Source organism: Anarhichas minor, unplaced genomic scaffold, assembly GCF_050575085.1.
Source record: "Anarhichas minor isolate MPS153535 unplaced genomic scaffold, ASM5057508v1 ptg000016l, whole genome shotgun sequence".
Taxonomy (NCBI): Eukaryota; Metazoa; Chordata; class Actinopteri; order Perciformes; family Anarhichadidae; genus Anarhichas; species Anarhichas minor.
Genome location: NW_027466462.1, coordinates 3662492 through 3681025, shown reverse-complemented (window position 1 = coordinate 3681025; position 18534 = coordinate 3662492). Strand labels below are relative to the sequence as shown.

Sequence of the window (18534 nt, the reverse complement as noted above, 5' to 3'; positions counted from 1 at the left end):
CTCAAAGACTCAGGATCCACATTTCATTTTCTTTAGCCAGTTTCTTTTTTTTAATCTCACAAAACACACGAATCTGAGACACGAGCTCTCTTTTCCTTCTGTGCAGCTAAACAATCTCACCGATTTCAAAAACAAGGGAGAAGAAAATAATTTATACATCCTTTTTTTTTTTTTTAATCATATCTACAAAAATAAAATCAAATACGAGGACTAAGGCTTTACAGAAAAAAAAAAAAATGAACATATATAAAACAAGTGGGTCTGATCTCTCTATATTACACGAGTGACAAATGTTTTTTTTTATTTTTTTTAAAAAGACACAAAATATAAAGACAATGAGATGATAGTTAAAGACGTGTGTACGCATACAGTAGTTTGCACCGTGCAGGGAAGTTCGTTTGTGCAACATTTGTTGTTTTTTTAAAAAAAAGGAATCAGTTATAGCTTCTTTCTTTTTTTTTTTTTTACAGCCCGTTGAGGCCAAAACGCTGATGTCAATGTACAAGATAAATGTCTGAAAAGAAGAAATCATGGAAGATACAAAGAAACGGAGGTGTAGAGGTAGAAATTTGAGATGAAAAAATGCTCAAAGAAGAGGAGAGACTTGGCTCCAACCAGCTCAGACCATCTGGCATCGCTTTGTGGACGACACATATGTTATGCGTGCGATGACTGAGCGGCCACAGCGTGGCATGGAAGTGTGGTAAAACAAAACAGGAAATATGTTGCTTTCTCTTCTCATGTCGCGGACAAAAACATCTGGTCTGAGATGCTTGAAAATCAGCAGCCAAAAATATCGAGAGACAAAAAACAAACTGTTCCCTTCAAACACCTCTGAAGACATATTTCACTTTGGTAGAATATTTAAACATTTTAGCACAAATTCCTCAAGTTCACACGGGGCCAGCGGCGTAAAAATGAGCCGTAGTAGCACTCATTTTAAGTTTCAACTTTTTCTTTTTGTTCATATGTGAAAGCCAGGTTTCATCTCCGTCGGTGTTCGTTGGCTAAAGAGTGAAAACCTTCCACCAGGTAGTGAAATATCCGATTAATAGTGTATAGTCTGGCTGGTGGTGTGTAAATGTACTTGGCGTCTGGTTTGTTCAGGTCGGTAGTGTTTTGTCAGGTTCGTCCGGGTAAACTCACTAAAGCGCTCATCAGTTAGTATTTGAAACCAGCTCAAATAAAATCCAGTCCAGCGGGTTTCCTCCCAGCTTGATAAGATAATGTGTATTTTCTGTCTTGTGTTTTGGTAGAATTAGTCCAAGATAAATGGCGAAAAAAAAGCACTTGGCTTTAGTGTCAGTCTTTGCTGGTTACACGAGCCTCAACCAAGGCGTTGAAAAACCTCTCTGAACGTCAAGGACGTTAAATCTCTCCTACATATGATCCAAAAATAGTTAGACATTTTGTTGCTGTTGGATGAGATCAATACCACTCTTGTGTCTGCGTGTTGAGTACCGTGCAGCAGCCAGTTAGCTTAGCGTAAAGACTGGAAACAAAGGCGGGGAAACAGCGAGCGTGGCCCCGTTTTAAGGTTCTAAAATCCACCGACGAGCACCTCCTAAGTTCACTAATTATGTTCAGGCGGAGAAACATACAGAGACTCCAGGAGCTTATGAGATAGAACATGTTAACATGAGCTTCAGAGACGCTGGTATGTAGATGTTGCTACAGTTGGACAGAGCCGGGCTAGTTATTTCCCCTGTTTCCAGTCACTAAGCTAAGCTAAGCTAAGCAGCTTCTATTGATCTTTGCAAATAAGTGTATTTCCCAAATTGTCAAACTATTCAATTAGATTCATTTTTGCTTCATCGAACAGCAGCATGTGTGTGTGGGTCTACAAAATGTTATTTTATTAAGCTTTTGATTTCCTCGTGTTGTTCTGTGCAGAGGGTCTTTCCGACACTGGGAGGAGGGAGAAGTTGCTGGTTCACAGTATGTACCGCGGTACGTACACACACAGTACACTGGAGAGAGGTGTGGAGGGTGCACAGTCCAATCATTAGCTGCAGACGGGCAACGTCAGCGGCAATATTTGGGAGCAATTTAATCGAGTTACAAACGGGGTTTTCAGCGAATATTCAAGTTTCTAAAGTTCGACTGCGTGTTCGTCTCCTTTCCTCACAGTTGTCGTCAACATAGCCTGCCTGAGCTTTTCCCCCAAAGCATCCTAAATCTCCCCCCAAAAAAAACAAGCTGAACAACTTGACATGATCAGAAGAGCCATGTGAATCCACTGAGATCCCTTTACGCCTCTGAAGCAGCATTTCAGTAGTAAACAGCGCAGTAGTGTTTCCAGAACTTAAGAATGAACTCCGGGTCACTTAAATGAGGACTTGAGGAACGCGTCAGTGTGGCTGCAACTGTTCCCAACGACTCTAGAGATTCTCCCACCACAATGTGGGGATGTGAAGGTCTGAGATGAATGAAATGGTTAAATGTGTGTGTGTGTGATATTGATTTCCTTACCCAGTGCAAATAACCTGAATTATATAGACACAGTCCTTCGGCCGTGGTGGCAGGTGAACTCAGTGTAAAGCAACCAGTGGAGGTGGGGGGGGGGGGGGGGGGGGGGGGGGGCTTAAACATCAGCCCCCAAATAAAGTCAGTGGCATCTCCAGTCCCTGATCCGTCCACAGTAGAGAACGTACATGACAGAGGGATGCATTGTGGGTAAAGTGCAGGGGTGATGGGTCCCTCGGATTTGTCCTTAAATTAACGATTCAACACTTTTCTGCTCCGTTCCTTCAACCAGCTCTTTAAAAGCAAGACATACACAACTCCTTTTCCTTCACAGATATCCAACGTGGGTCATGTTTTTTCCCCCACTTTCCATTCTTCCAACTTTTTCCTTTCTCGTCACCAGTCAACTTGTCTTCTGCCTTATTTTGTTTTGTTCCTTCATACTCTTTCCTCAGTCCGTCCTGGACTCCCTCGTGCTCTGGTAGGAGAGTCAGAGGTTGATGCTGAAAACAGCCACTTGTCCTTCCCGGGCTCTGTTCCACTGGCCAGTGCATGCAGGGACGAGGGGGTGGGGGGTTGAGGGGGAGGCAGGGCAGAGGTGTCCCCGAGTCTGACGGTGGGTACGTACGAGTGCGTTCCGTAATGCCAACGATCAAGATCGAGCGACCGCAAGCGCGTCCTCTCTGCAGCGACGTCAGAATCCCGTCGACTGAATCTTGGGCCCTGCTGGACTGCCCTCTTTGCCTGGTTGGGTTCAAGGGAAATACAACAAATGAAGATATTATATGGTAAAGTAAACAGCCATTGTTTTGCGAAGGTTTAAGATTCAGCCGCCCCTCACCGTCTCCTGAGCCACGATCCAGACTTGGTGTCCTGGAGACGGTTGCAGAGCCACACTGCTGGTCCTCCGACTCCTGATTGACAAAAGGCTCTCTGAGGGTCGTTAAAAGCTGTTGATGGGACTTCTCGATTTCCTGTAAAGGGACGACGATGCAGGACATTAAACAAGAAGAACATCAGCGTCAGACTGATGTAAAGCTCCCCAGTCCAGACAGCCACCTCGTTACCCCCTCAACACAAACTCACCTTCAGCTGGCGCAACTTGCTCATCAACCCCTCGATCGTGTGGAAAATCTCATCCACGTTTTTGATCACGTGGCTCTGGTGCCCGGCCTGCGATTGGCCCGTTTCCTCTTCCCGTTCCGGTTGCATAGCCTCCGATCGGCTGGGCTCTGGAGCGCAGGCCGGCGGCTCCTCCTCCGGCCGCGTCTGTGGCGACGTCGCCTCCTCCGGAGGCCAGGGGAAGTGGCTGGCGGTGGGGGCGGGAGGGTCTTTGAGGTCATCGGTGACGCTCTCTCCCTGCTCTGTAGGCAGGACCAAGTAGAAAGTGTTCCCTAGAGGGCAGAGAGTGTGCCGGTGAGTCATTTAAAGAGTAGATTCTCTGTCTTCTGTCTGGATGGATATTAGAAATGTAAATAAAAAGAAGTCTTTGTTTGATAAAAGCTACAGAACTTCACCAATTTAGTCGTCATTTACCCTGCGTAGTGGCCTCGCCTCTCGGCTTGGATGATTGGAGGGTGACATCAGCAGTGATGTCATCAGGGACAGAAGAAGAAGAAGAAGGACCCGCAACCACAGCTATAGCACAGGATAGAGGATAGAGAAGTGTGTGTGGAAGGGTTTGTATGTGAATTAAGGAGGGAGTGAAGAAGAAGGTGGTGAAGTGTGTGACGAGTGTTGTTGTGAAAGAGCACGCAGACAAAAGAGGAAGAGCAGATTCAAGTGTGTAAGAAACAAAATAATGAATCACAGGGTGCAGAGAGATCATGCAGAGGAAGGCGGCCATTAAAGACGCCCAGAAACAAAGGTTTCAAATCTTTATGAGAGTCGGATTAACTCGGCGTGCCCGGTCGAAGAATTAAAGATAACGTTTTGAAAGTTGTTTTTCTCCATTTGATCCGATACCTTTCCGTATGACCTGAATGCTGCCGGATTGCTCTGCGTCCGGGGGCGGAGCCTCTAGTTCAGGCTCGGCCTCCCATTCGCTGGTGCTAAAGTTGAGGACAGTCTCCAGAGACTCCGGCCGCCGTCTTTCGGCGTACGAGCTCCTTTCATTGGCCGTCTCGTTGGTGGGCGTCTCATCTGAATCGTGGCTCCAACCGTCCTCTTCCAAATCTCGTAATATGAGCTGCCTGAGTGTTTCAACTGTGGCGGCACGAACACAACGAACACAACAAATACAGACTTTACTTGATTGTTTTGGTATTCCTCAACTGGCTGACTCCTAAAATACAGTACATTTAAATTCCTCCAGTCACAATGTCCGCTTTGGCTTCAGTAAAGACTTCGAAAAAGCCAAACAACGTAAATAAATAAATAAATAAATAAATATGGCCATTTTTACATTCGTAGAGCGGATCCCCGTGGAGCATCCGCACCACTTACACGCTGCTCTCGCGCTTTAGCATCCTACAGTTTGCAGCAGTGATGCCTTTGATTCCTTCTCACCGTCTTGTAAAGCGGACTCCGCCACGCCGACTGCTTTCCCTTCGCCACAGATGAAGGCTCCCGATTGGTCCGTAGCTGCGTTTGCCGAGAGCACGATGTCGTCGCTGGAGGAATGCGTCTCCATGGAGTCTGACTGCTCCGCTATGGAGTTATCTGGAAGATACAAAAAATAAATATATATATAAATATATCACATACATTTGCAGACAGTTTATATATTCAAGGCTGATGATTACAATGTGGTTAATACCTGTGTAGACATTGCTGCCAGTTGACACTGGGGACGCACTGCGGAGACTCGGGGAGCTTTAATAAATAAAAACACAACGGAAATAAATGTGTAAAAAGAAAATGTCTTAAAAGAAATTGAAGCAACCTTCTGGCAAAGCAGCCCCGACGCATTCCTGTATTTATTATTCACACACATCAGATTTACTCACGATATAGGTGTGGAAGCGTGGTTGATCAGAGGGGATGAACCGCCAGCCGAGGAGATGGTCTTTTCAAGTAAATCCTTCCAGCTGCAAAACAAGAACAGATGTTTCTGGAGGCTGAAGAGGACCACGGATGAGACGGAAAGCCTTCCCCGAGGTGAACACAAGCAAAGGAAAAGAGCTTACGTGTTTTTCTCTGACGATGTCCCGGCCACCAGCTCATAGATCTGCCTCTCCGTGGTGCTGATGACGTAGAGGGCTTTGTTGTCTGGACAGAAATCACAAGATTTACGCACTTGAGCACCAGAACGCAGGAGAGCATCGATCGGCTTGTCATCGGTGTGACACACGGTCTTACCTGTAGCTACGGAGCGGACCAGCAGAGAGTACAGCTTCACCAGAGGGCTGAAGGAGGTCTTGCTGTCCCCGCTGCCTCCTCCGCCTCCACCCAGCCAGCGGGATGGATACCTCAGCTGCAGCCGGTCATCCGGGCCCCTCTGGAGGAGGACCAGGCAGTCGGACAGCAGCAGCGCTTGAATCTCTGATGGTGGGGGGAGACAGAGGCGTGTGATTAAGAGGTAGGAAACCACACCGATGAGACTGTACGGGTCAATACGGGACGTATCCACACAGAGGTACTGGTACTGACCTATCTGCTTGTCTTTGCTGACTTTCCACGTGAGAGGACCTTCGTGGATCATTCTCTTAGTGCTGAGGTCTAGACTCTGTGAGGGGGGGGGGGGAAGAGTAAACAAAAACACATTCAGGCAAAAAGGGAGGCATGCCTGTGAACGAGGAAGGAAAGGAACTTTATCATTTGACTACCTTGAATAGAGGGGCAGCGTCCAGCCTGCGTTGGTATTGGCTGAGGCGTTGCCGGTGCTCTGTTTCCCTCACAACCTCGTTTACGGCCTGCAGTATCCCTCTGCAACACGCCTGGGCGCGCTGAAGCGAGGGGAGGTCCGACGAACTGGCTAAATGGAAAAAACAAGAACATGGGTTTTAAAAATCGTACTTTGTTTTGGCGTGTTTTCCCGTGTTGATGGTCTCTCGATTCCTCACCCTCCGTGTGTTTCATGATGTTGTCCAGCAGCAGCGGGTACTTGGTGAGTCTCTGCATCTCGGACACCAGCAGGTCTTTGAGCTGCAGCCTGCGACAGTGAGGACTCGCTTCACACTCCTGAACAAATGGGAAACACGCGAGCACGTAAAGCACGAGGCTGCACGGGTATAAAGGTGTGTGTGTGTGTGTGTGTGTGTGTACCTGGATAATGTGAGCGAAGCGAGGGTCTTTGCGCTGTTTGTTCTTGATGAGCTCCTGAGCCTGAGACTGCTGGCTGCACAGCTGCGACGCTTGCTCCTGAAACTCGTCTCCGGCTGCGTCCTCGAACTGGAAACACACCCCCCCGCCGTTAACGTACTAATAACTACACTGCACGCAAACACCTTTCACATCACAGGAGAAATGAGGAGATGGAACTGACATCAGGGATTATTTCACTCACCCTGGCCAGCATAACGTCCCCGATGTCCTGAACGATGGGAGTTTCCCGTCGCTTCTTCATCTCCTCGCACAGACTTGCTGCAAATAAGAGAGAGATGCAACATTAAGAGTTGAAATTGTCGTCTACTTTGGCATTAATATCACACCATTTCCTTTCATGTTGGCTCTTAATTAAAGCCCAGAGTACATATTGACTCAGTAGAGCTGCAGGCTGAGATTACAGTCACAACCTTTGCTTGGTATTTGCTTCACTTATTATTATTTACCTGGCAAACACGCAGCCCTGACTACATGTTGACTCAAATCACAACTCACTTTAACGTGCAAACAGAAGAAGCAGAAAGCAGCGACTCTCTTACAAGAGGACAGGCAAGTTCTACCTTTAAATGCTTACTCCTCTTTAAGTTCTGTTTCTCAGTTGAGTGCGACTCGTGCACATTTTCATTTACACAGACTGACCGTGGAGTTCATAGACTTGGGGCAGGTTGGGGAAGATGCAGGCCAGCTCATCGGAGTTCAGCACAGACCTCATCTTCTGGAAGAAGACCTGGTCCAGGACCCTCAAGGTCCGCAGGTGGGACGCCTCGGTGGTGAAGAGCTCTGGCGGTGCAGAGAAGAGGGACGCCAACAGAGAGGGTTATCAACATCAGTATCAAGGAGTTCTCAAAACTGGGATTTCTGGCAAGTCACAATCAAATAAAATATATATCAGCTGTTAACGTGCGTGTTGTATTTGACTCGTACCGTATATGACGGCCTGTCTCTCCACCTCCCTCGGACTGAGCGTGGCGAGCAGCTGAGGAGGAACCGTGTCCTGCCAGTTCTGACCGTCGGACACCTCCTCCTCCAGCGCCGCAGCGTCCGGCAGCAGGGCCAGCGGTGAGTCCACACTCCTGCAGAGTCACGGGATGGACAGACCAACAGAAGACAAACCTTTCTTAAATACACTAACGTAGCCGTTACAAAACAAATCTTTATGGGGAGACTCGATCATTTCTGTCTTGTGAACCAAACTATTTCATCTTCAAGAGTTGTGCGTGTGGGAGAGAAGTCAGCCATCTTTATTTCTTATTCCCTGCCAGACAATCACTGATCATCTTGGGGGGGATGACATTGAAACTCACCTGCGTCTAGACCGAGGGGTGTATGGGGGTGTAGGGTTCTCTAGAGACCTGAGTTTGAGAGAGAGTGGAGAGAGAGATGGCATGAGGTGAAAACCTACGCTTCCATGGGGGGCAACGTCCCAGGTGTTTGAGTCAAAGGGGTGCGGTCTTAATCTTGGAAGCTCATGTTATTATTTCTACTTTTATTCATCCCTGTCTGAAGGATGCAAAAAGAAATCTCTCAAAGAAATTTGAGATGGCTTCGTGGCTCTTTACCGTGCGGAGCTGCTGGATGCGGATGACGAGGTGCTGTGCTGCAGCAGCCTGAGGCCCGGCCCCTCCCGCTCCTCCCCGCAGTCCTCCATGTCCACATCGCTGCGAGAGCGAGGGACGGACTCCGTCCCAGAGACAACGCCCCGCCGCCGGCCTTCTCCCTGAGCCTTCAGCGACTCGCTGCGTGCCAGACGCACTGAGACCGTAGGGCTGCGAGAGAGAGAGAGAGCGTGGAGAAATCACACGGCATTACCGAACCCTTCCAGGTGCTTCACCGGCCACATGAGCCGACGCTGAATACAAACTAGAGCCGATGATGTGGTTTAAGAGAGCTACCTGTCCATGCTGTCCTCCCCCAGGCTGCTGGAGGAGAGCCTCTGTGGGTCGGCAGCGTCTCCTCCCTCCTCCTCCTCCCCCGTCTCCGTGTGATTCTCAAACTGCTGAATGATGTTTCTCACACTGCCGGGACGGACTGCAGACACGGGCACTGCTTAAGTGTACAGTGCAGTTAAATAGTACACAAACAAACCAGCAGAAACGTGTCTACAATGAGGTGGCACACAAACTACACACAACCATGAATAACAGCGCAGCTGGGTACGTTTGTTGGAAATCAAAATTGTGAAAAAACAAAAGTGCAATGACATAAAACATATACCTTCGGTGGGAGACAACGGGACATGGAATGCTACAAAAACAAAATGAAACACAAAGAAACGGGGAAATCAGAACAAGACACAAATGAAAAAAATCCATAAATCAATGAATAAACCTGCAAAAACAATAACAGGACAAACAGAGGACAGAAATAAATCGATATGGTCTGACATCACAATGAGTGGGAGCATCACATGTCTGTGTGTGCTTCTCATCTGGTGTGCCAATACTGTCAGCTGATAACGACTTCTCACACACTGATAATTGTATTTTAAATACTGACAATGTACTCAATGTACTATAAATGTAAGTATTTCGACAGTGAGCTGGGTTTAAATGTCAGGTTACAATAATAGAGCGATCGGTGGCTTGATTTAAGGATATTTGCCTAAATAAAGACACTGACACGAGTCATCATTTACTGTGTGTGAGTGTGTGTGTGTGTGTGTGTGTGTGTGTGTATTTACTGGACTGGGATGTGGACCGGGGTTTGCCGATGTACTTCAGGATGGGATTTCTCTTTTTATCCTCTCCATCTTTCTCTTTCTTGGTGCCACTCAGCTGTGGAGAGAGGAACCACAAAGTCATGTCACATGATCATAGAGGGAAGGTTTGAATGTAGAAAAAACACAAGTCATTCAAATTTGGGCATCTTTGAATGTGAGAATACAGAAACAGCCACGCTCCTGTGATGTTCTCACTCTAAAGCCACTTTACAATGTTTATCTTTAGCCTATTTACAGCAAATATGAGCTAATTTTGGTGGATAAACGGTATCCAGTGAAAAACCCAGCAGTCAGGCTGGGTTTCCAGACTCCTACAGGTGAGCTCTAGGTGTGTAAATACAACCTCAGTACCACAGTGAAAATTCAACATAACATTAGACAACGTTATTGCTGCAACTGCCATTTACCTTTTTCGTCTTTAAGAAGGCGAGCCACTTCTCCTTCTCTGTGCTCAGACCAGGGAAGACCTTGGAGTCTCTGAGCTTGATACCCGAATGACGCAGGTACAGGTGCACGGCCGACGCCAGAGGTGAGCTGAGGGAGGGAGGGAGAGAGAGAGAGAGCGAGAGAGAGAGAGAGAGAGAGGACAGATGTAGTGGGGGGGCAAACGTGAGGAGAATAGACCACAAGGGAAAACAAACAGAGGCAAGATGTTAACAAAGAAAGAAGCAGATCTCTCAAACAGACTGCTGATAAATGACATTTCACTGCAACAGACGAGACACGTTGTTTACCTCCTGTCCTCTTCGTGCTTCGATCTGGAGCAGAAAGAGAGACATAAAAAGGCTGTTAGCTCGCCCCACAACAAGCAACAGGCTTTCTGAGAGATATCCAGTTTAATTCCTCGAAGCTAAATCCAGTTCATCCAGGTGCAAACGAAAAGCTGTAAGAGACACACGGCGGTGCTGCAGTCATGTGATGGGAGTGTGTGTGTGTGTGTGTGTGTAAATGTCATGTGGTTTCCAGGTTTTGCCGCTGTGGTAATGACCTTTGTTATGACAGCCTGGCTGAGCTCCTTCTGTCGCTTTGTAATAACTATTTTATTGGGCCCCAAACATCTGACCCTGTTGCTAGGCAAACCTGGTCCAACAGTCTTGAGTGTGTGTGTGTGTGTGTGTGTAGGTTAATCACTTCATGATTGCAGCCACATGTTGAAGTAAACCAAGTGATGGTTCATCTTATGACATAAGAGTAAAAATATGTGAATAAATTCCAAAGGAAAACTAAACTCTCATTCGTTTGACATGACGCAGGTGAAGGTGATTTGAACCGCATCAGTCGGAGAGACTCACAGTATTTCCCACAGGATGGTGACCTGTTTGTCCACCACCTGTCTCTCCTTCACCGGGTCTCCATCCAGCGGCAGCAGGTCTTCTTCTCCGAACAGAGAGCCGAGACCCATCATCTGCTTGTTCCTTCGGAAAAAAAAACACAAGCTTCACGAAATCAATACGAGCTCTTGAAAATAGGTCGTTATTCATCTTAACTGCCATCAGTCTTGAGCTGCGGTGTACCTGTAGTCCTGGATCTGGTCTTGGATGTCCGGCAGCACCTGCTGCTGCAGCTCAGACAGAGGTCCTCTGATGTCCTCCTGGGCATGAAGTCGACCCTCTGAAATGGAGACACCATTACGTTCCTCACAAGCTACCGTTATCACAGCCATGATGCGGCATAAATACAAATGCAAAACAAATCTTCAACAAGGTCTTCTTACCTATATCTGAGAGATACTCCTCTCGTACTTTGATTTTCAGAGGCTACGAGGGGGAAAAAGGAAACATTTCTTCTTGTAAATTTGAACATGATGCAAGGTATACGTGGTACTCCAGCAGTTAAGGAATACAAGTATTAAATCACTGAGGCGAGTCGGTACTCACTGCGTCCGGGTCCAGGAAATGGGAGCAGATCTGAGGTGCAAGTGCGCGGGCGTCTTTAGGGCTGGAGCTCAGGTAGGCCTCCACCGACAGGTAGAACAGCTGTTATGAACACACACGTACGTACATACAATGGCATCATAGAAATGTCATCCAAAAATACTTCTTTTCCAACACTTTGTTTCAGTACATTTGTTTAAATACAACGTCGACTGACCAGAGGGTTGGGGTCCAGAAGCTGGGTGAAGACGTATCTCATGAACACCGCCATGTGTGCCGGGCGGGACTTCAGCAACTCGATGTCCTGGAATGGACCGTCCATCTGAGAGACAGACAGAGGAAGAAAAAAAAATACATGAATGATTGTGTAGATGGAGGGAACACAAGATGGAAGAAGGAAAATGCAGAGGTGGCAAAAGAAAGCATCCCATCGAAGCCGATGGATTGTGAGTCAAACCGAACGTTCTTCTAACCTCGTTGAATGCATAGCCGTCATCTTCTTCCTCCGGGCCGATGATCTGAGCCTTTCCGCCCTTTGAGCAGAGAAGCGCACACACACACACACACACACACACACACACGCAGAATTCAAGAGACAGGAAGGCACTCAGTCACACGCTCGAGGACACTGACAAGCACATCTGCCATTTCCATCCATATGCTGCGCATGCAGGGCTCAGTGTAGGGGGGGGGGGGGGGGGGGGGGGACTTGAAGGTAGTGGTGATAAATGATCTTCTCAGTCTCAGCCGCTCGTCTCGTACATTTTAAACAGCTATGCAAGTCACGGTGAGAGAGATGGAGAGGAACAGACGAAGAGGAGAGAACAGCGCTGCATCTCAAAGTAGGGGGATCATTTAGTTTTTTCAGAATGACACGGTGAACAGTTCTAGTACTTTGTGCTGCATGTGAGGACCTCATCACTGCCAGGAGCGTCTATCTCAGAGTGAATGCAAGTGTGTGTGTGTGTGTGCGTGTGTGTGTGGCGTGTGTGTGTGTGTGTCCTTCTCACCGAATCAGACAGGGTGTGTGTGTCGGAGTTCTGCCGTCGGTGGTGTGGGGTCCTGAAGGAGAATGAGGGAGAGGAGTGGGGACTCTCAAGGGCCTGGGGAGGGAGGAAGGGAGGGAGGGAGGGAGCACGAGGGGGACGGGATGAGTGGGACCGTCACATACACAATCACACACATACGATCTCGCCGGTTTATGAAAGGACAAAGCTGTGCAGCCTACCTCCATGTCTCCTTCGCTTGAGTCCATCGATAGCCGACCTGCCAAAGAGCACACAGCAGCTTTAAACCACTTGCACCTCGATTGTAATGACTTTAACACTATGAATCAGATCTCCATCTATTTCATCTTGTCTGTAGCTGAGATATTTCATTAAAAAGGTAAAAGATGAAGAGAAGCAAACCTTCCCCTGCTTGGACGTAGCTTGTGGTACATTCTGATCGCGTTCCCTCCTGGAGAAGCAGAATAAAGCCTCAGTTGATTTTGTGAGAAGGTCCTCAGATCATTTTTGATTTGACTTCCAAATGACCTGATCAGTGAATTTGAATATGTGCTCTTCTACCGTTGTCTGACGCGATGCGCTTAAACATTTTTTTGCAAATCACAATACTATTTCCCACGCTCCATGGGGGCAAAGACAAAAAACATATCCAGAGGGGTTTTCAGTGAACAGATTAAAAAGATGTCGCGTCTCCTCACCTGATCTTGCTGAATCTTGAAGCGGACTTGGTGAGCTCTCCTCTTGGCACTTTCAATCCGCTCACCCAGCGACGGCGACGGGTTCCTCAACTGCTCCTCCATCAACCCCTGTTACGTGGTTATCAACAGCAGATTTCAGCTTGTTACTATTTAACTAGCACGATGCAACAAGGGGTTATGTCTACAGGAGGATGCAGTCAGGGATCAGAACTGAACTGGGACAGCGTGTGTGTGTGTGTGTGTGTGTGTGTGTACCTGCAGTTCAGCTTCTTCCTGCTCCAGCATTTTCCTGAGTATCTGAGTGCCATGTTTCTGTACTTCTGGGTCCTAAAAGTCATATTTACAACATTGTATATTACCGTGATCTTCGCTTCATATTGTCAATCTTAACTTTTTGTTGACAAGATGATGCCGGCTGTAAAAGGTGACATCATTTCATTCACCTGCAGTGGTTTGGGTCCAGTGATTCTTTGGGAAGGGGTGCTGCTCAGTCCAGACGGCAATGGTGGAGGTGGAGGGGGCGGAGCCTCCCCACCCAGAGACGTCCTCTGGTTGGGTGTGAGGTCAGTGGGGAGGGGCTCTAGGGGCAAGGAGGAGGCGAAAGGGGGCGGTCCTTGTAGTGTCAGAGCAGCGTACGGACCCGCTATGGGACGATAAATAAAAATAAAATGAATAGCCGTAATGGAATCAGATAAATACCGAAATTTACCGAAAACACAATCACACTTGTGTCAAACTCACATTTGATGAGCTTTACAACCTCCTGGTGGGACATGGAGGACACCAGCGAGCCGTTCACCTGAGAGAACACGGAGAAGAGGACAATCAGCAACACTAAAAACAGGAAGAAACCAAGAAACTTCAGATTCGGTGTCTGTGATGTAAAGCAGTAAAAACCTTTATGATTCGGTCCCCTTCCTGCACCCCGGCCTTGACTGCTGCTCCACCTGTAAAGACGAGTACGGGCACACCGTGAAGCGCTTGTAGAGGGAGGAGACACAACTTTAACTCACGTTGTGTGCACGTGTCTCACCTGGTCGGACATTCTGCACCAGCTTGACTCTCTCTCCACATACGGTGAAGCCGAAGCCGAGCTGGTCCTTCTGCACGACCACACATCTCTGGACAAGACCGGTACCTGGAAGAGGACAGGAGGATGTTGAGGGAGATGTTAAATGATATTTAGATATGGGGAGGAAAAAATAATCCACCGGCGTGGGAAGTGGCTGTTACCCGTACTCTCAGCGTGGATGTCCACCATTGGCTCCCTCTGCTGGGTGGCAGAGGATTTGCGCTCCGAGTCCCCGATGGTCAGACTGCTGAGCCTGGGTTTGAGAGACGAGAGAAAGGAGGCTTAGCATGAAACAATAAAGGATGGTAATGATTTAGAAGATGCTCCGAGGGTGTTGGTTGCACTGAGGGAGGGGGAGATCTGAAGGGAATACGTGACGAGAGGGAGGATCGAGATTAATACAAAGTGATGCAACATGTCAAAGAGAAAGAGAAAGAGGAGAGGAGGATGTGAGGAGGCAGAGGATTCAGAGGCTTCGAGCACATGGTGAGATGTGTGTGTGCGTGTGTGTGTGCGTGTGTGTGTGTGTGTCTAAAATGCATTAGAAGCAACAAGAAAGGAGTCAAAGGGAAAACTCACCAAGCAGCAAAAGGGCTGAAAGCGAAGCATGACAGAAAGGAAGGAAAAAGGCAGATAAAAGGGGGGAAAAGAGAGAGAATAAATCCAGCATGAAGACCAATCTTTAATGAACAGGACAAACTGAGCAAGAGCTTCACATCATCCCCACGCCCGTCATACTCGTACAGATTGTAAACACTGAGCCTGGACTTCCAGGAATATATTTATTTGAGGGTGATTGGAACAAGGGCACACAGTGTAAGCACTTCGGTGATTTGGTATTATTCCAGAGGTCGACTGGTCAAGCGGCACTCTGCTTTGATGTCTGGGAGAAATGTCTACGAGATGCTGAGTGAGACTCTGGCATAGCTTCCTTGTCCGTGGTGTCTTTGTTGACGTATCACGGTCCGTCTTCCTCATCTGTGTCTGTAGCTTTAAGCTTTACAATACTTTAACCCTGACAAGTGATCTAAAACAGAACAGAAGCCCGGCCAATATGGCAGAATTACCCCGACATCATTATCCCTTTAGTCGGGTTTGTTAACCTGAAATAACACGAGCAGCCACTGAGAAATATGCTGCCACAGCTGTCCTACCTGAACGGGTGGGCGTTTTTCTGTACACACACATGACACACACACAAAACACAGGGGGTAGGCACGTGCACAACACACACACACACACACACACACACACACGCGCACAGGAAAACAGTTGACAGCAGGAGAAACAGGAAAGACACATGATCAAGACAACGATGCGTCGGACAGACAATCACAGAAGCACAGTGCAGGGCGACACGGTGAGTGTGGTGGTGATTGACAAGATGAAACACAAGAGCATCAGGTTTCAGCAGCGGCTCGTTTAAACACAGCAGGTGAAGAGTCACGCGTGACATTCAACAAATAGACACTGAAGCTGGCTTAAAACACAAGAGGCGGTAATCCTTATGACTCAATTCAGATTAATATAACTGGGAGTTAACCTAACTGGTCATGATGAAAGGTAAATGCATTACTTTGGAGGCCTGTGACTGTCTTCTCTCTCACCCATCATTGCCTGTGACTGAAATGTTTGATTTAATTTGGTAGAAATGCGCTTACATAAGCCCAAATCTTATTGGCTGAAAAAATATTATATCTTGCCTCTCCGCATTATGGGTCGACTGTTTCTGTAATACACACCATTATATTTTAGTAAACAAAACAGTGGTCCCATATGCCCAAAGACTAAATACAGGATGATAAGAAAATGTCTGTATCTCAGAAACTACAAGGAGCACAATGAAGCATTTAGTGTATTTGACGTGTTGAATATCAAAGATATGCAAAAACATGAGGGAAACATTTGATAAACAACGTTTCTTTGACTATCAAAAAAGTGTTTTTTCATGTGATCTAAAAAACGTGTCTTGTTAAAATGTATGTAGATTATAAGTACGTCTGTACCAAACTTCATTTCTCTTTCTAATTATAGTATTTGGGCAAAATAACAAACACTTAAATTGACTGGTTTTGACAGTTTTTGTGTGTTCTCTAAGTTCTGTTCTCTTCAGGGTGAGTTGGTCGGCTAACAAACTAAAGTATACACACAATACTAACGTTAGGTTTTAAGATATTAAATCCAACAGACACCCTTAACATTTTTGCCTTTCTTGAAATCGAATAACTCCAGCGTGTGCGCGCTATAAATCGTCCGGGTGCTGCGCTGTGTTATTGCTGTGGAGTTCCGCCTTTTTTTTTTCGTTCCGTCAACAAACTTTATTAACAACGTACAAATAAATAGCTTTTTTTATAATTTGTGAAATGGTTATTAGAACATAAACAAATGGTTTAATGTTTCTCAGTATGCAGCTGATGTTATGCACACAGTACTTTTGCACTCTTTATCGTTTATCACACAGCCTGTCTGACTAGTTTTTCCAGAGGCCACACTGGACCTCAACCGGATAAAGACATGTCAAAAGGCTGATCAGGGAGCAGTGCATTTCAAGGTGTATCCTTAATCACATGAAGTGTTTGGGTGCGAGGCTCGTACCTGTCCAGTGTAGAGGTGGGTTGGCGGAGACTCATGTCTGCAGCCTGTGAGACACTCCTCTGCAGATCGACACTGTCACTGGGCCTCCTTTATCATCATCATCATCATCATCTCTTTCCTCTTCAGTTTGCAGTCCACACAATGGAGCTCTCTGTTGTGCTTTGATCAGATCTTCAAGCTACTGGGACAGATGAGTGCTCCTCATGTTCCCATCCACCACCACCACCACCACCACCACCACCAGTGGTTCCAGTTAGGCGAGTCAGCAGGATTTAAAAGAATAAAATGCTGCCAAAACGAACTCTCAAATCTCCTCAGTATCCCATAAGTGGTTCAAAAATAAATACAATAAGAAAAGACTGCTGGTGGCTTGATGCAAGTGGCTCAGTCTGCTCCCTCAAAGGCCATCAATCATGAATGAATGGCTGATATGTCTCGCTATGCTGCAGGAGGGTCAACAACTCCCATGCATTTCAGTGTCCGAGTAAAGCCAACTGTAGGCTGGTAAAGTTCAATGCAACTGCAACTCTCGCAGCATTATCTTGATTGATATGGATCGACACCTTTGCGAATGATATTTAACTAAACAAACGCTTAGACTTGTTTACATGTGTGGCTTTGACCAGCTGTGGTTGGCTGAATAATCCCATACAAGTTAAGCTTTAATGTCGCACGTATCTATCTTGTGACTTGCCTAATTAGCTGACTTAAGTGGGTGAGAACGACCATCTGAAAGCGGGCCTGCTATATATCCAGCTAGCGTTAGCTTCCTGAGGTTAGTTCTACGGAAGGGCCGCGTTCAACCCGCGGCATCGCGTTGGTCCTCAGGCCGACCGAAAGCGCCGTGGGTTCGGCTCTCAGACGCGTCAAGGAGTCGGTCCCCCTCGGAGGGTAGCTAAGCTAACCAGCTACGTCTGCAAGACGAGACGCCGGCATGACTTTAGCTGCATGCGGACAGATGGATGTTGAAGTGGTCGAGATAGTGCACGTCCATGCAAATTCCAGCTCGATATGTCCCGTTTTCCTGCAAATCCAAACACTAAAGCTGCATGTTAGCCAGCTAGCTAGAAGGCAGTACGATTCCAGTAAAGCTCAGGTTTTTTTTTGTTTAACCCCCCAAAACAAGTCACAGTGGTACAATCCGGGTCTGCTTCTCTCTCTCGTGGTATGCCAGAAGACTCGGAAGTTATCGTTGCATGTATCTGCTGCCTTTTTAAAAAGCCCAGTTCTTGTAAATAGTGATCTCTGCTGTGTTGTTATCCTGCTGTCTTGACTGGCTGCTGATACACCACCATGTTCTCAAAGATCACACGTTCAAACGGAGCACAACAGCGCCCTCGTCTGGATGGACTGTGGTACTGCAGGCGGTTTGCTCCACCGCAGTGCCGATGCCACTGGTTGTTGTGGATCCTTGGCTTCTGCGGCAGGAAATACATGTATCATACAAATAAATACATTACACAACATATATGAGCAGCGCACGATGGATAACTAGCATTGTATAATTGTTTCTAAAAGAGAAAGTCGGGTGTCTGTTTTTAAATGTTACCAAATATGGCAAAATATTCAGACTACTCAAGTAATCCTTGTTTATGTTGTGCATCAAACACTGTTAAAATATAATATGGTTTATGTACTTTTTTATATGAGTCTTATTCTCGTTAGACAATATCATCATCATCAATATAATAACGGTTTGAACTATAAAAAACCCTCCAAACATGAGGTTAGGGGCCAGTAACCCAACAATATTTTATTTTTATTTTTCAGCAAAAAATCCAACCATCTTCAAATGGCAGAATATAATTTAACCACAAAGCAACCACAACATATTTAT

General features: G+C 46.8%; 1 protein-coding gene across 1 annotated transcript; it reads right to left on the bottom strand.

The window, feature by feature from the left end:
• Positions 1-21: 21 nt before the first annotated feature.
• On the bottom strand, positions 22-18018 carry arhgef11 (Rho guanine nucleotide exchange factor (GEF) 11). Its single transcript, XM_076092465.1, is given in 42 exon segments — positions 22-3210; positions 3308-3358; positions 3360-3440; positions 3553-3860; positions 4003-4104; positions 4432-4671; positions 4975-5127; positions 5225-5280; positions 5415-5495; positions 5595-5676; positions 5767-5949; positions 6058-6133; positions 6234-6382; positions 6471-6588; positions 6673-6798; positions 6914-6990; positions 7372-7512; positions 7657-7805; positions 8037-8084; positions 8292-8498; positions 8625-8775; positions 8947-8976; positions 9413-9506; positions 9859-9985; positions 10186-10209; positions 10744-10866; positions 10966-11062; positions 11166-11208; positions 11329-11427; positions 11543-11647; positions 11799-11858; positions 12336-12428; positions 12554-12591; positions 12735-12783; positions 13031-13138; positions 13286-13357; positions 13474-13673; positions 13772-13829; positions 13928-13977; positions 14064-14168; positions 14264-14355; positions 16698-18018. Coding segments are annotated over 42 exon segments (4587 nt in total). The 5' UTR covers positions 16733-18018; the 3' UTR covers positions 22-2904.
• Positions 18019-18534: the final 516 nt, after the last annotated feature.